Below are 12,510 nucleotides of genomic sequence, written 5' to 3'. Positions count from 1 at the left end.
AGTGCGAAGTCGCTAGGCCATCGATGACACATCATTCAACATGAAGTCAATAAGCATTGTGACATGTATAAATAAACACAAAACCCTTGAAATAGTAAGTTTTGCTTCTTATAGCCCAATATGTTTATTATTGGATTGGTTTGCTCTATGTTGCAACTTGTTGATCGTGCCATTGTCTTACTCGAACCGAGCTTGCACCTTGTGCTGCAAGACCAAGAAAAGGTCATTCATGTAGATGTACTATTTATACAAGTTGAACAAAGCAAGTGGCAAGCATTGCTCATTCCACCTACGCCTCCACCCCCAAAGACGTGATGTTGATCCAACCATTCGAGAGGAGGAAATGAGACACGAAGAAGGAGAAGCGAGAAGGGGCGACGACCAAGGTGTCAAAGAAGTTCGAGGACATCGCGACGAAGAAGGAAGACCATGTGCCAAACGCAATGAAGCGAATGACGAAAAGCGGTCGAAGATGTTTGACATTTCTATGGAGATGCAAACACAAGAAGATTAAGCTTGAGGAGATGAACGTAGTTATCAAGGCATGAGTAAAAACTGTTGTTCATGAATGCGACAAACTTGGGTCCGACATAACAAAATTTGTTCAAGACTTTCGTGCTAGCATGTACAAACCCTTTGCGCAAAAGGATGGTGAAAAGGAGGCCTAAATTTGAGAATTAGGCATGCACAATTCGGACTAGGGGGCTTTCGGTATTGTTGGATGTATAAACTCACAAAACATATTGGTGCTTTCGGTACTATTGCATTTATTTACAACTATTTAAATATGAGCAGCGCTACACTTTCGTCGGGTGATAAATTGATTCGATCAGACGTCTTAACAACCGTTGCATGCCGCCCGAAATAGAGGTCTAATCTGTCTCACCAGCGGACCTTTGCAACAACTATCTTGTTGCGTTAAGAGGTTTTGCAAAAATGACCTTGTTACGAAGGTCCACCATTACAACATCTAGCTAGCCGAGACATGCCGGCTAGATGATAGTTGTTGCGCCGCCACTACACCATGGCCCGAGCGGACATCGAGCGCCGCCGATCGTCGTTGGTCCCGCACGACGACGACGACTTGTCACAACGGGTGCTTCTTTGACGTTTTCTGCAACATGGGCTATGTTTCTGAAATGTCTTATGTTGCAACGCATGGTCAGGGCTATGTTTTCAAAACAAGGCACATGTTGTGGAGAAAAACTTCACGATAAACCATTTTTTATTTCGGAAAAAAGAAAATCTTGTCATAGAAATCTTATGAAACAAGACCCATGTTGCAAAAGAAAAAAAAGGTTATGCAGGACTTATGACCAGCATGAGCGCTCGATCAGGATTGATGCGATAGCTACGCAAACGACGACTGAAGCGCATGCATCAGCCGTCTGAACGGTAATGTTTCCTTCAAATACATGATCAAATTGCTACTTCCTCCATTCCAAAATATAATGTGCTCGTGTTTCCCGAGGTCAAACTTTGACCGTAAATTTAACCAATGAGACCAACTGCGGTGGAAGAAAAAATTATATAATTGAAAGCTTCTTTCAAATACGAATTCACTGATATAATTTTTGCTCCTGCTGCAATCGGTTTTGATAATTAAATTTACGTCAAAGTTGAAGCAAATAGATAGAGGAAACACTATATTGTGAAATGGAGAGAGTATTAATTTAGATAATAAAAAAGAAGATCAGACCAAAGATGCCACAGATCGATGATGTCTAATCCGCGTGGGAGATGCCCATGCCCTGGGCTCGCCTGACCCTGCGCAAATAGGCCACGCGTCGTCTGAGAGCAGCGTTCTTCCTGCTGCGAAACTACTATACAGACGACAGTACTCCGGCCGAACACTGGACGATGTTGGATCGAACGGTGTTGTTTAGTTTTGCTTTACACATGAGCGGCTTGATGTGCTACATCGTCTGCAAATCGTCCGCGGTTTGTCGTCTGTGTAGCAGCGTTCTTCCTGCTGCGCCGCGCACCGTCCGTGAGCGCACGAGTCACGATAACCCCCGAGCCGCACCGCTCCCGCGCACGCATCCAAACCAATCAGACGCGCGGCGCGGGGCCCGGCTGCAAATTTTTTACCCGTGACTTGACCCGACGCTGCGCCGCACCGCCACCCGGCGACCTGCGCCTGCCGACCCATTGGGCCGCGCGCCGCACTGCCATACCCATACCGGAGACCCAAGGTTTCGTACCGGAGAAGACCCCCTCCTTCCCCTCCCCACAAAACAAAACGACCGCCCCTACCCCCTTCTCCCGCCCTCGCCCCTCTCCCTCTCCCCTCCCCTCCTTCCCCGGCAAGACTAGGGTTTTCAGCCACCGGTCCGCCCTCACCATGTATAACGGGGGCGACCACTACGACGGGAACGGCGGCGGCGCCGCCAACGCCAACAGCCTCTTCAGCGGCGGCGGGTTCATGCCCTCGCAGACCACCAACACCCCGGAGGGCAGCGGCGGCGGCATCACCAAGGTACGTCTTCCTAGTACCCCCGCCCAATCTCCCCTTGTTTTGTTTCCGGCCCCCAAATCTGATCACGCCCTTCCCTCCCGCCCAGACTCGCGGCGCGCAGACGCTGCTCCCGCTCACCGTCAAGCAGATTATGGACGCGTCCCAGACCAACGACGACAAGTCCAGTTTCGTTGTCAATGGCACCGAGGTGTCCACGGTACGAATCCTGCCTCTTAGCCGGGTGCTTTTTAGTTTTTTTTTTGAACACCTCTTCAGCCGGTGCTTAATGACATTGTAAATAATCGATTCTCCTTTTTGGGGAAAACAATCGTTTCTTTTGTTTGAGCACTGATTCGACTTGTTTTGTATGCTTACTGTGAAAGGTTTCACATTGTAGTTGGCAGAGCGGATTATAGTCGGACCAACATCTTCCTGGGAAAAAAAGAACCTTCCTCCGGACTGAAACATGTCCGTTCTTAAATTATTATTACTCCCTCCGATCCATATTTGTACTCGTAGGGAGTACTATATATATAAGAGGAAACGAATCTCCTCTCGTAATTTTATTTAGCCAAGCGGATTTGAAATTTGAACATATAACACTGGCCAGGTGTATTGGTTCAACTATGCAATAGGGAAAGAAACAGTACCTTGGTTAGCGTCCATATTGCATTTGCTGAAGTTCTGTAATTTCTGTTCCTCTCCTAACCACACCCACCATCTGTACTGGGGGCCTAAATGGCCTACACCAATGGGACTGCTTGCTACCAGCGTTCCCAGAGTCATGAGTTGATGTCCGTTTGATGGAAGGGATGCCGGAGGCTCTTGTGGCCTCCCTTCCACTTGTCACATATACTCCCTCTGTTCACTATTATAATATGTTTTCGGTATTTCAAGATGGACTACATACTCAATGTAATGAGTGAACAAACACACTAAGGCCTCTTTTGGTTCATAGGATAGGATTATCATAGGAATAGGAATCTTGTAGGAAATGAGATGACATGTATCTCAAATCCTAAGAGTAGGAATAGGAAACAAGATGTCATTTGGTTGACACCAAAGGAATTTTTCCATTGAGTCTAGGCTCTTTTTTATTTTCCTATGAAATGTGGAGGATAGGAACCAATCCTATGTAGGAATAGGAATCCATTCCTATGAACCAAAGGGCTCTAAAGGAAAAAATCCTATAAGAATCCTATCCTCTAGAATTCCTATGAAATTCCTCTAAACCAAAGGAGGCCTAAACCGTGTCTACATACTCCCTCCGTTTTTATTTACTCTGCATATTAGGTTTGACTGAAGTCAAACTTTGTAAAGTTTGACCAAGTTTATAGAAAAATATATAAAGATTTACCATAACAAATCTATATGATGTGAAAGTACATGCAATAACGAATCTAATTGTATTGATTTGTTATTGTATATGTTAATATTTTTGTTTATAAACTTTGTCAAAGTTTGCAAAGCTTGACTTTGACCAAAGCTAATATGCGGACTAAATAAAAACAGAGGGAGTACATCTAATTTAGAAAAAAAGTTAGAACATCTTATAATAGTAAACGGAGGGAGTACTTCCTAAGCATACACATGGCTAGTGAGCCACTGAGGCATCCCGGTTAACCATACACATGTCCCAAATTGCTAGTAAAACACTCCTGATTCAGCCAGTTAATCAGGTTGGGGCTGGCTGCAGTGCAAGTGCAAGGATTGTGCAGTCATGTACTGACGTGAAGGTATTCCGAACCTTGTGGTTTTGTGAAATGGACGCAGTTTAGAGGGCTCAATGGCAACTGACCTTTGGCTGTCTGTGTAGTGTGGTTTTGAAATGGTTTTTCTTTGAACACTTTGCTTCCTATCGAGATCGACAGAGATCAGCTCGCTGTTTATCTAATTGTTTTATTGCCCTGGATTGCAGGTTAGGCTTGTAGGACGCATGATGAATAAGGCAGAGCGGATCACAGATGTACGATTCATTCTTGATGATGGTACAGGCAGGATAGAAGTGAATCGCTGGTGAGATGTTATGTATTGATTTGGTTTGTCTACAGTCGACCAAATTTTGGAGTGTCACCCATATACGCTGTCCCTTATTTTATTTTTCCAGGGCAAATGAGACATCGGACAATACAGAAATGGGTTTAGTCAAGTAAGGACTAAAACTAATTGTCATATGATGGGAAATTGGTTTCCCATGCAATAAACTTTACGTCTTCATCTTCTTTTGTTTACAAGGGATGGTGACTATGTTATTGTCAATGGTGGACTGAAAGCCTTTCAAGGGAAGCGTCACATTGTTGCTTATTCCGTGCGGTGAGCACTCTGATCCTCCTTGTATGATATTAGAATGTGAGCTTTCAATAATTTATTTCGTTAGTTAGGCTGTGCTTGGCATTGTGATGAATTATAAAAATGTTGTTTGTCCAACAGTTTTTGCCTCTTTTATTGTTGGGTAACCACCCTTTTCCTGCCTTTATGGATACATTTTCCCACTGCAGATTATTAAATAGTGAATGTTTCTTTCTAAGTTGACTGAGAAACTCGTATTGCTAAGTCGATTGAGAAACTCATATTTCTAAATCGCAACCACAACCCTTAATCCTTTATCCAATGGACACATTTTAGAAGTATGCAATGCCAGTTGCACACTTCTACACATGAAGTTCCACAAGAAGTTCTGTGCGACTCTAGGTCTCACGATGTGCAATTTGATCAGCTTATAAATGATATTTTACGGGTCACCTTACAAATGGCCAAACTGTATGAAGTTCAGTGTTGCGCAGTTCAGCTGCTGCAAACTGAGCCTTAGTATTTTAGTGAAGTTTGCTGTATAAAGATTTGCTCTCTATTGAATCATGTCACTATAAAGGTGATTTGTATTTGTGCAGCTTTTCCATGCGCAGAAGTAGTAGAACAATTTAAATGGCTGGTGTTAGGGATAACAGTCCCTCTTACGAATCATAAATATCTAAATGTTGTAGTACACATGCACACGTATGTGATTACCGTACTTCTGAGTTCTGACCAACATACTGATATGGTGCTGTTAATATTGTTTTAGTGTCGACTGTTTCTCATCCAAATGCGTTGATATATAAGACTGAAAGTGTTTTGCTGTATGATGCATGTAAAAGCAGTTAAGATTTTCTGTGGTGGAATGTTGTCTAACCTATGAGAATATTTTCTATACCCATTTGACATTGTTCAGCTACATTTTAATACTACTTTATATGAATTCTTTGTCAGGCTTGTAACCAACTACAATGATATAACACATCACTTTCTGTACTGCATTTATGTGCATTTGGATCTTGCCAAGGCTAAGGTACTGTCATCCAAGCCTTTCTTTCTAGTAGGATTTTATTTTGTACAAACTTAACAGTATCTATGATTTCTGAAGATGCTTTCATTTCTTTGGATCTCTTATTGTTGGTAGAAATCTGCGACGCAGCCCCAAGTAACTGCTAATGCATCAACATGGAACCAAGCTCCACCCCCTAATAATCAGGTAATTTGAGGAAGTATATCATCATTTTACTAGAATCCACTGAATTGCTGTCGAACATTTTTTTCTCCTCCTTACTCAGGCCCCAACACTATCTGCATCTGGGAATGCTGGTGGGCAAGAGTTAACTGATATGGTCATGAATGTTTTTCATGACCCAGTGCTTGTGTAAGTTAACTGTGCTGCAGTGTCATGTTATGTTAGCGCTTGTGTGTTCCTTTCCATATAATTTGTACCACCTGTGTCCCCTCCGGCCCTCCCCTTCCAGGCCTCCATGGTCATGCTGATGGGAGATATATAAGCTTTTCTGCTGTATATATGCCTCAATATTGTTAGGTATTCTCTCATTTATAGAGTGGAGAACACTGACTGCATTGTGTTCCTGCAGAAACCTGGACCATGGAGTTAGTATCGCACAGGTTGCAAGCCGTCTTAACATATCAGATGCAGTTGCCAGGTATCATCACCCTTTACCCCGGCCCCTCTGAAATACTGTACATTTGACTTTCTAATAATCCTGATTTTTTTCACAGGTCGACTGTTGCACATCTTATTGATCTTGGCAACCTCTATCCAACTATCGATGACAACCATTACAAGTCTACACTGAATGGTTGATATGGCTATGTCCACGCATGCAAGCGTTAGGCTCCCCTGGAGCTATCGAAATAATATAAGCACTCTTGCAAGAGTTGTTTTTGCAGAGTGGCTTGCTGGTCCTCTAGACAGTCGCAAGGAGAGCAACTTAACGGCTAGGTTAAGTTGCATATCTAAGTACTTGCGCCTTATGTGTAATGGATATGAGTAGGTTAGATCTCTAGGTGCTTTGTGTTTGCTACTGCAGTACCTCCAGAACATCCATGCCTGTGTGACCTGCAATTAGTTTCGACTTGTTTGTGGTTATGACCTTGGTGTATGCACTCTGCCCTGCATATTGTTTCTGGATTCAGTTAATGTTTGCCCTAAAAATGCATATCATGCATCTGATTCCAAATGCTCGGTGCACCTCAAAAGAATGCAATATCAAAAAGGAGAGAAGGTTTTTGGCACCAGATTATTTTTGCCGTAGCAGATGATGTAAAACTGCTGCCAAAATACGACTGGGGGAGGCTGGAAGCTGATCTAAGGAGCTTGGCGGGGACGGTGGCGGGCAAGTTCAGTGATAGTGGCAGGAGCTTAGGGATGGCGAGGTGTGGGTGGCCGTGTTGCGAGCTCGGTGGGGACGGGTGGCCGTGGCGAACAGCACCGAAGGGTGTGATGGTCCGGCCGGCGTCGACGGGACATGGCGGCTATTTTGCGAGCTCGACGGGGTCAGGGGGCAGCTGGTCACTGAGGGATGAGGTAATATATTTATGTTGGTAGACAAGTGGGATTTATATGGTATAGAAGCTTGTGTGTGTATGGATGGTTTGATGCTCACGTGAAATAATGAGTGCAGTTCTACGCACGACGAACTAATAAGTGCAGTTCCAACGCACGACTTCAGTTGACAAAAACAAAGAAGATAGCGCTAGCACCCGCATGATAGAGCGGCGGGGTTCATGGTGGCCGGCGGAGTGAAAAGAGTTCGAAATATGCAGCATTGGAGCTAAAATTTGGGGATCATAGGGCTGGAGCTGGTGTTTTGGGTAAAAATGCACTAAACCGTGGGCAAGGCCGCAGTTTTCATATCTGTTGGAGATGCTCTTACGATCCAGATCGAACAATGTTATGGAGGAACATGTCACAACTCACAGCCGCCACAGTTACACAAGACAGACAAAATGTGAAATGCTGCTAGACCTAATACTATGTCGTTCTGCCTCTAAAGTTTTTCCTCTTCCTTTTTTACATTGTGAAGGAACAGCTACAACCGTTTCAGAAATTTGATTCGTAGGGATAATTCTCCCTTGCATGGACCCAAGTTCTGGCTTTTCTACAAAACAAGTGGCCTGGGAAGTGGCTGTAATTACATGCTGATGCTGATGCGTGGCCGTGGCTTGCCGTTGTCCCTTGTCCTCCGTAGAAGACCAGGACTGACCATGACTAGCCACCAAGGAATTTGTCCACTTTGACGTTGTCTCCTCTTGTCAAGAACTTCATGCAAATGGGAGGATTCACCTTGGCAAGGGCAAGAATGGACTGAGGCAGGGTCCAGATCCCATCCCCGCAAATCAGCCCTGAAGCGACAGCAGGTCCGTAGGCATCTGCTTTTGCCTTGTTCATCTTCTCCCAAACAAAGAGTATGAAGCTGCCCAGGAACATGTCGATCGCAAAGTATGATCCTATGTAGAAAGGTATGGCCATTGCCATAGGGAGCGGGATGAACCTCGAAAACTTGTGCGGTGTCAAGTCTCTTATCAGGTTGATGACAATAGCTGCAGCAAAGAAGATGTAGCAGAGAGTCAGGCAGTTCTCCGGAAGCGTGTTGAAGCCATCCACACCCAATATCGCCATGTTTCGGTACACAATGGCATAAGGCGCTGGGTATTCGCTGCCGCTTATGCCGATGTCGCTGAAGGCCTTGTAGAACAGCCAGAAGACACAGGGCGAAATGACACAGCCCATCGATGTGCCTATCACCTGGCTGATAAACATGGACTTTGGTGACGCCAAAGTCAAGTAACCAGTCTTGAAGTCTTGCATCAGGTCAGAGGCAGTTGACACGATGCTCATCATCACACCACACGCGGCAAGTCCTACAAGCACACCGCCATTGGCAAGGCCAGCCCATGCACCGAAGACGAAGATAGCAAGCTTGCCATAGGTGGAGGCAAGGGACCAATCAGTGAGCCCACTTCCGTAGGCATTGCAGAAGGCCAGCACAGGTGCTACCACATAGGCAACTAAAATGTAGTACCACTTGAGCTGCGGGAAGATCTGAGGAAGAGTGCCGATAGATATAGAAGCAACTACGGCATAGCCTCCATATGCAACTGCCATGGGGATTTGATCTTTCAGGAATAGTTCAGTGCGACGCTCATCATCAAAGGACATAGCTTCAGCGGTGGGGCTGCCATTGTCTGAAACAGGAAGCATGGCTTTTGAATTTTTATGAACCATTGATATGAAGCCAGCAATTGTGCGGATAAGCACCTTGACAAAGTTATACAATCCATCCCCAAGAATCAAAGCAATGGATATAAAGACCTGTAATGGTAAAGCAACCAGCAATCAAAAATCTTGGTCGCAAAACTGTTGGTTTTTTCAGACAACATTGCTGGATTTTAGCTTAGACAAAACTGAAGACAGTGGCAAGATCAGAGTGCTTACCCTGTAAGCCTGCAGCCCATGAAGACTAGATTCTGGGAGAGAAGCAGGGTACCAAATCCCCTTTTTCTTGCCAATGAGGGGCCACATTATACCCCACGAGATGATACCTCCTAGCATAACAGACACATTCACGATGTGTGGGCAGATCATGCCAACCCCAATATATGTAGGAGAGAAATCAAAGTAAAACCTGGAAGACAATAAGTTAGGTTCAGTATAGGAGACTGCCTTGGAACTACGGTAAGCAAATGTTCAGACACTAGACATTATCTTGCAGCAGGTACATAAGCATAAATAATTTCCACCATGATATAGAAGAAAAACATAGTGTAGCAAGATATAGACGTTTCTGTAGATATATTAGTTAAGTTGTTCCCAGATATTGGACAAATCATAATCAATGCTGTCAGCAGAACCAAGATAATGCCATTACTGACCTATTCTTGTAAGCTTCAAGGCCTAATGTTGGGAAGTTCTTGAAACCGCAGTCATCGCCACCACTGAAGAACCATTGGAAAAAGCCCCAGAAAAAGCTCACCATAAAGTACCTGCCCAGTATCTTCACTTGCTTCCTGAAATAAGATGGTCACTGCTGTCAGCAAAGTTTTTTGGCACTTGTATAAGCAGTAGAGAACAGAACTGTATCAACATACTTTGCAAGCTTGGCGCCCTCAGGTGTGTGAAAACCATTGATGAGATAAGCAGTTGCTGTGCCACTTGGATAGGTCAACTTGTAGTCGACAATCATGATCTGGAAGCGCAACTCAGCTGATGAGAACAAAGTTTGCTTGTATACAGTTATTTAGTAAGAACAAAGGGAGAAACATGTTGAAGGTCTTACTTTTCTCATGGGCACAAGTGCAAAAATCCCAATAAAGCTGACGAGGAAAAGAAAGCCTATCATCCATCCAAGGTGAGGTTCCTTGATGTTCCAAGGATCATTAGCCTCCGTTGCTTGCTTAGCTATTGTGTCACTCATTCCGAATAGATAACTGCCAAACCCACCTGAACCAATCGTAACAAATAAGCATATCAACATGTCAATTAGCCAAATTTATTTGTTCGTGCAAAATGACATACTAGCGAGTACAGTTTCACAAGGCAGGCAGATCGATCAGCAAAGGTAAAAAGGGTTATGTGCTGTGTGCTATCCACAAGTACAGAAATTAATCAAGCAGTTGATTTCATGCATCGAATGATGCCCTCATCCTATGATCACATATTTTTGCGAATCATCCCATGACCAATTCGAAACATAGATAATCAGTTAATCATTGCTCACCATCCTGGAAATTCCTGCTGGTGCAGTTGCAAGAGAAACAGGAACATATGCAAAAAAAATGTAAGGCTGCTGATAAGAATTTCCACATAGACCAACTTATAAACAAAGGACATTTGCTGTCAATTTTCAAATCAGCGACGTATGTGCACTGTTGCGGCGCTCTCTGTATGACATCAGTGACTATCACATGAAAGTATTCCCATATAAGCTTGAACGTACATGTAACATGGTTCCAAAATAAACCCACAGACCATACTAGTTGTTTATGTTCATGTGGACTCAATGCTTCACATGCATGCGTCATGTCTATCATAGATAAATAAATACTAGAAAACAATGAGCCGTGCATCTATCTATTTTAAGGTGAGAAGTCAAAGCAAGCACGCTCCACCATTTTCAGCTTGTCCTCAACACTAGCTGTAATTTGCCTCTCCATCCTTATCACCAGCGCCAAAACTTCAAAAGATGTTGTTGACCATTGCACCTAGTTCCTTCACTCATTCACCTATAATGAACCAACCAAAAATGGTCCCTAATTTCGTGATACTTCACAATTCAGTCAGGTGCACGCAAGGACCATCGTCTCCAACAGCTATTTCGGAAGATTAGGAGAACAAAAGGCACACTGCAGTCCACCTAACACACCTATCAAACCACAAGTCCGAATCCAAGAAGTTTCTTGTGTTGTGCTTTCCCTATCGTTGCTCTCATCATAAACCCACTTTGGAGGATTTGAATGCGACTGGTTCGTATTTTTCCTTTGGGGGCAAAAGAAACAACGGATTCCCTGATGCCCCAAGCCACCAACCCACTAGTGCAAAAACGCTATGCCCACCTCTAGCTCCTGAGCCCAGATCTGCATCGTGCTCCTCCTTATCCCCCATAGCCCAGATTACGACGAATCCCAAAGCTATCGACATACACGCACGAAGGAAATGGATTCGTCTACTGGTCAATTTATGTCAGATAAAACTTTTCATACGAAGGTAAGAGCACGAAATTGAGGCGTTGAAGCAAAGCCGACGCTGAAACTTGACATTCGCAAAACCCAATGTTCCTAGTAGCACGCTTCAATTGTACTAATTGTAACTGTAACCGAGCGTAGTGGAAGGTTGGGGGAGGTTACCGACCGCTGAAGGCGATGCCGTAGGCGGAGACGACGCATGTCTGGATGACGGTGTTCTCCTGGCGGGTGAAGGGGTGGCCGACGAGGCCCATCCGCTCGAAGGCGTTGGTCCAGAGGCGGACGAAGAAGAAGCCGAGCAGCCCCGCGGAGACGTTGAGCGAGGGGATGATCCCCGTGGTGAGGTTGAGCTTCATGACGATGACGCTGAACATGACGGCGAGCAGCGCGCTGACGACCAAGGCCCGGACCGTGAGCTGCTCCCTCCACGACGGCACCGCCTTGTCCGCGAACACCTGCTCCACCGAGGCGTCCTCGGGGCTGGCGCCGCCATTGGCGGCCTCCCCCGCGCCCTTGCCCGCGTGGCCGTGGCGGTGGCGGAGCGCGGTCCCCGCCGCCTCCGCCACCTCGTCGTCCCCGGTGGCGCCGTGGGCGGTGGTGCGCGTGGCCATTGGCTTGGCCGCTCGGACTCGCGGTCGTGGTGGTGCTTGCTTCGTTGGAGTGGTGGTGGTGGTGGTGGGGGGGCGCGATGGCTACGGCCCGGCCCCGGCGTCAGGCGTGAGCTGTCTGCGCTGCGCTGTGCCGGGCAATATTTATTGGGGGTGTGGCCCGTGCGGCAGCGGGTGCTGTGCCGTGGGGGGTGGCGTCCCCCGAGGCGCTTGGCGACCGTCGCGATGGGATCGGACGGCGCAGGATTGCTGGTGGCCGGGTAGTATATTTGATTTGATTTGATTTGTCGTCTCCACGATGCATGGGCCGGCCGAACCGCACGCACCGTTTCTTATCGAACTCGTTCCTTCCTATGGCGTGCTCCTGCCACAGCGACGCCTTCCCGAATCAAATCAATTCAAACGATATAATAGCAGATTGTAATCTCTCTCTCTCTCTCT

General features: G+C 45.7%; 2 protein-coding genes across 2 annotated transcripts; one reads left to right on the top strand and one right to left on the bottom strand.

Moving 5' to 3' along the window:
* The first annotated feature begins 2,218 nt into the window (after window positions 1–2,218).
* On the top strand, window positions 2,219–6,917 carry LOC119317205 (replication protein A 32 kDa subunit B-like). Its single transcript, XM_037591632.1, has 10 exons — window positions 2,219–2,479; window positions 2,565–2,675; window positions 4,377–4,474; window positions 4,566–4,607; window positions 4,694–4,771; window positions 5,705–5,783; window positions 5,895–5,966; window positions 6,046–6,131; window positions 6,352–6,420; window positions 6,497–6,917. The coding sequence occupies exons 1-10, from the start codon at window positions 2,345–2,347 to the stop codon at window positions 6,579–6,581; spliced, it is 855 nt and encodes a 284-aa protein (XP_037447529.1). The 5' UTR covers window positions 2,219–2,344; the 3' UTR covers window positions 6,582–6,917.
* Window positions 6,918–7,610: 693 nt separating this feature from the next.
* On the bottom strand, window positions 7,611–12,155 carry LOC119317204 (probable metal-nicotianamine transporter YSL14). The gene is made up of 6 exons (XM_037591631.1): window positions 11,628–12,155; window positions 10,057–10,220; window positions 9,869–9,966; window positions 9,653–9,787; window positions 9,216–9,405; window positions 7,611–9,092 (listed from the first exon to the last, which is right to left on the bottom strand). The coding sequence occupies exons 1-6, from the start codon at window positions 12,070–12,072 to the stop codon at window positions 7,989–7,991; spliced, it is 2,136 nt and encodes a 711-aa protein (XP_037447528.1). The 5' UTR covers window positions 12,073–12,155; the 3' UTR covers window positions 7,611–7,988.
* Between the last annotated feature and the right edge of the window lie 355 nt (window positions 12,156–12,510).

The sequence above is a fragment of the Triticum dicoccoides genome, chromosome 6A, assembly GCF_002162155.2.
Source record: "Triticum dicoccoides isolate Atlit2015 ecotype Zavitan chromosome 6A, WEW_v2.0, whole genome shotgun sequence".
NCBI lineage: Eukaryota > Viridiplantae > Streptophyta > Magnoliopsida > Poales > Poaceae > Triticum > Triticum dicoccoides.
The sequence above is the reverse complement of the archived record's forward strand: the minus strand, read 5'-3'. Positions and strand labels throughout refer to the sequence as shown.

Coding starts and splice junctions, on each gene's coding strand:
- LOC119317205 (XM_037591632.1), top strand. CDS start 2,345: ATGTATAACGGGGGCGACCACTACGACGGGAACGGCGGCGGCGCCGCC. Junction 2,480..2,564: donor GCGGCGGCGGCATCACCAAG/GTACGTCTTCCT, acceptor CCTCCCGCCCAG/ACTCGCGGCGCGCAGACGCT. Junction 5,784..5,894: donor TGGATCTTGCCAAGGCTAAG/GTACTGTCATCC, acceptor TATTGTTGGTAG/AAATCTGCGACGCAGCCCCA.
- LOC119317204 (XM_037591631.1), bottom strand. CDS start 12,072: ATGGCCACGCGCACCACCGCCCACGGCGCCACCGGGGACGACGAGGTG. Junction 9,406..9,652: donor CTTGAAGCTTACAAGAATAG/GTCAGTAATGGC, acceptor ATTGTCTTCCAG/GTTTTACTTTGATTTCTCTC. Junction 9,093..9,215: donor ATGGGCTGCAGGCTTACAGG/GTAAGCACTCTG, acceptor TTACCATTACAG/GTCTTTATATCCATTGCTTT.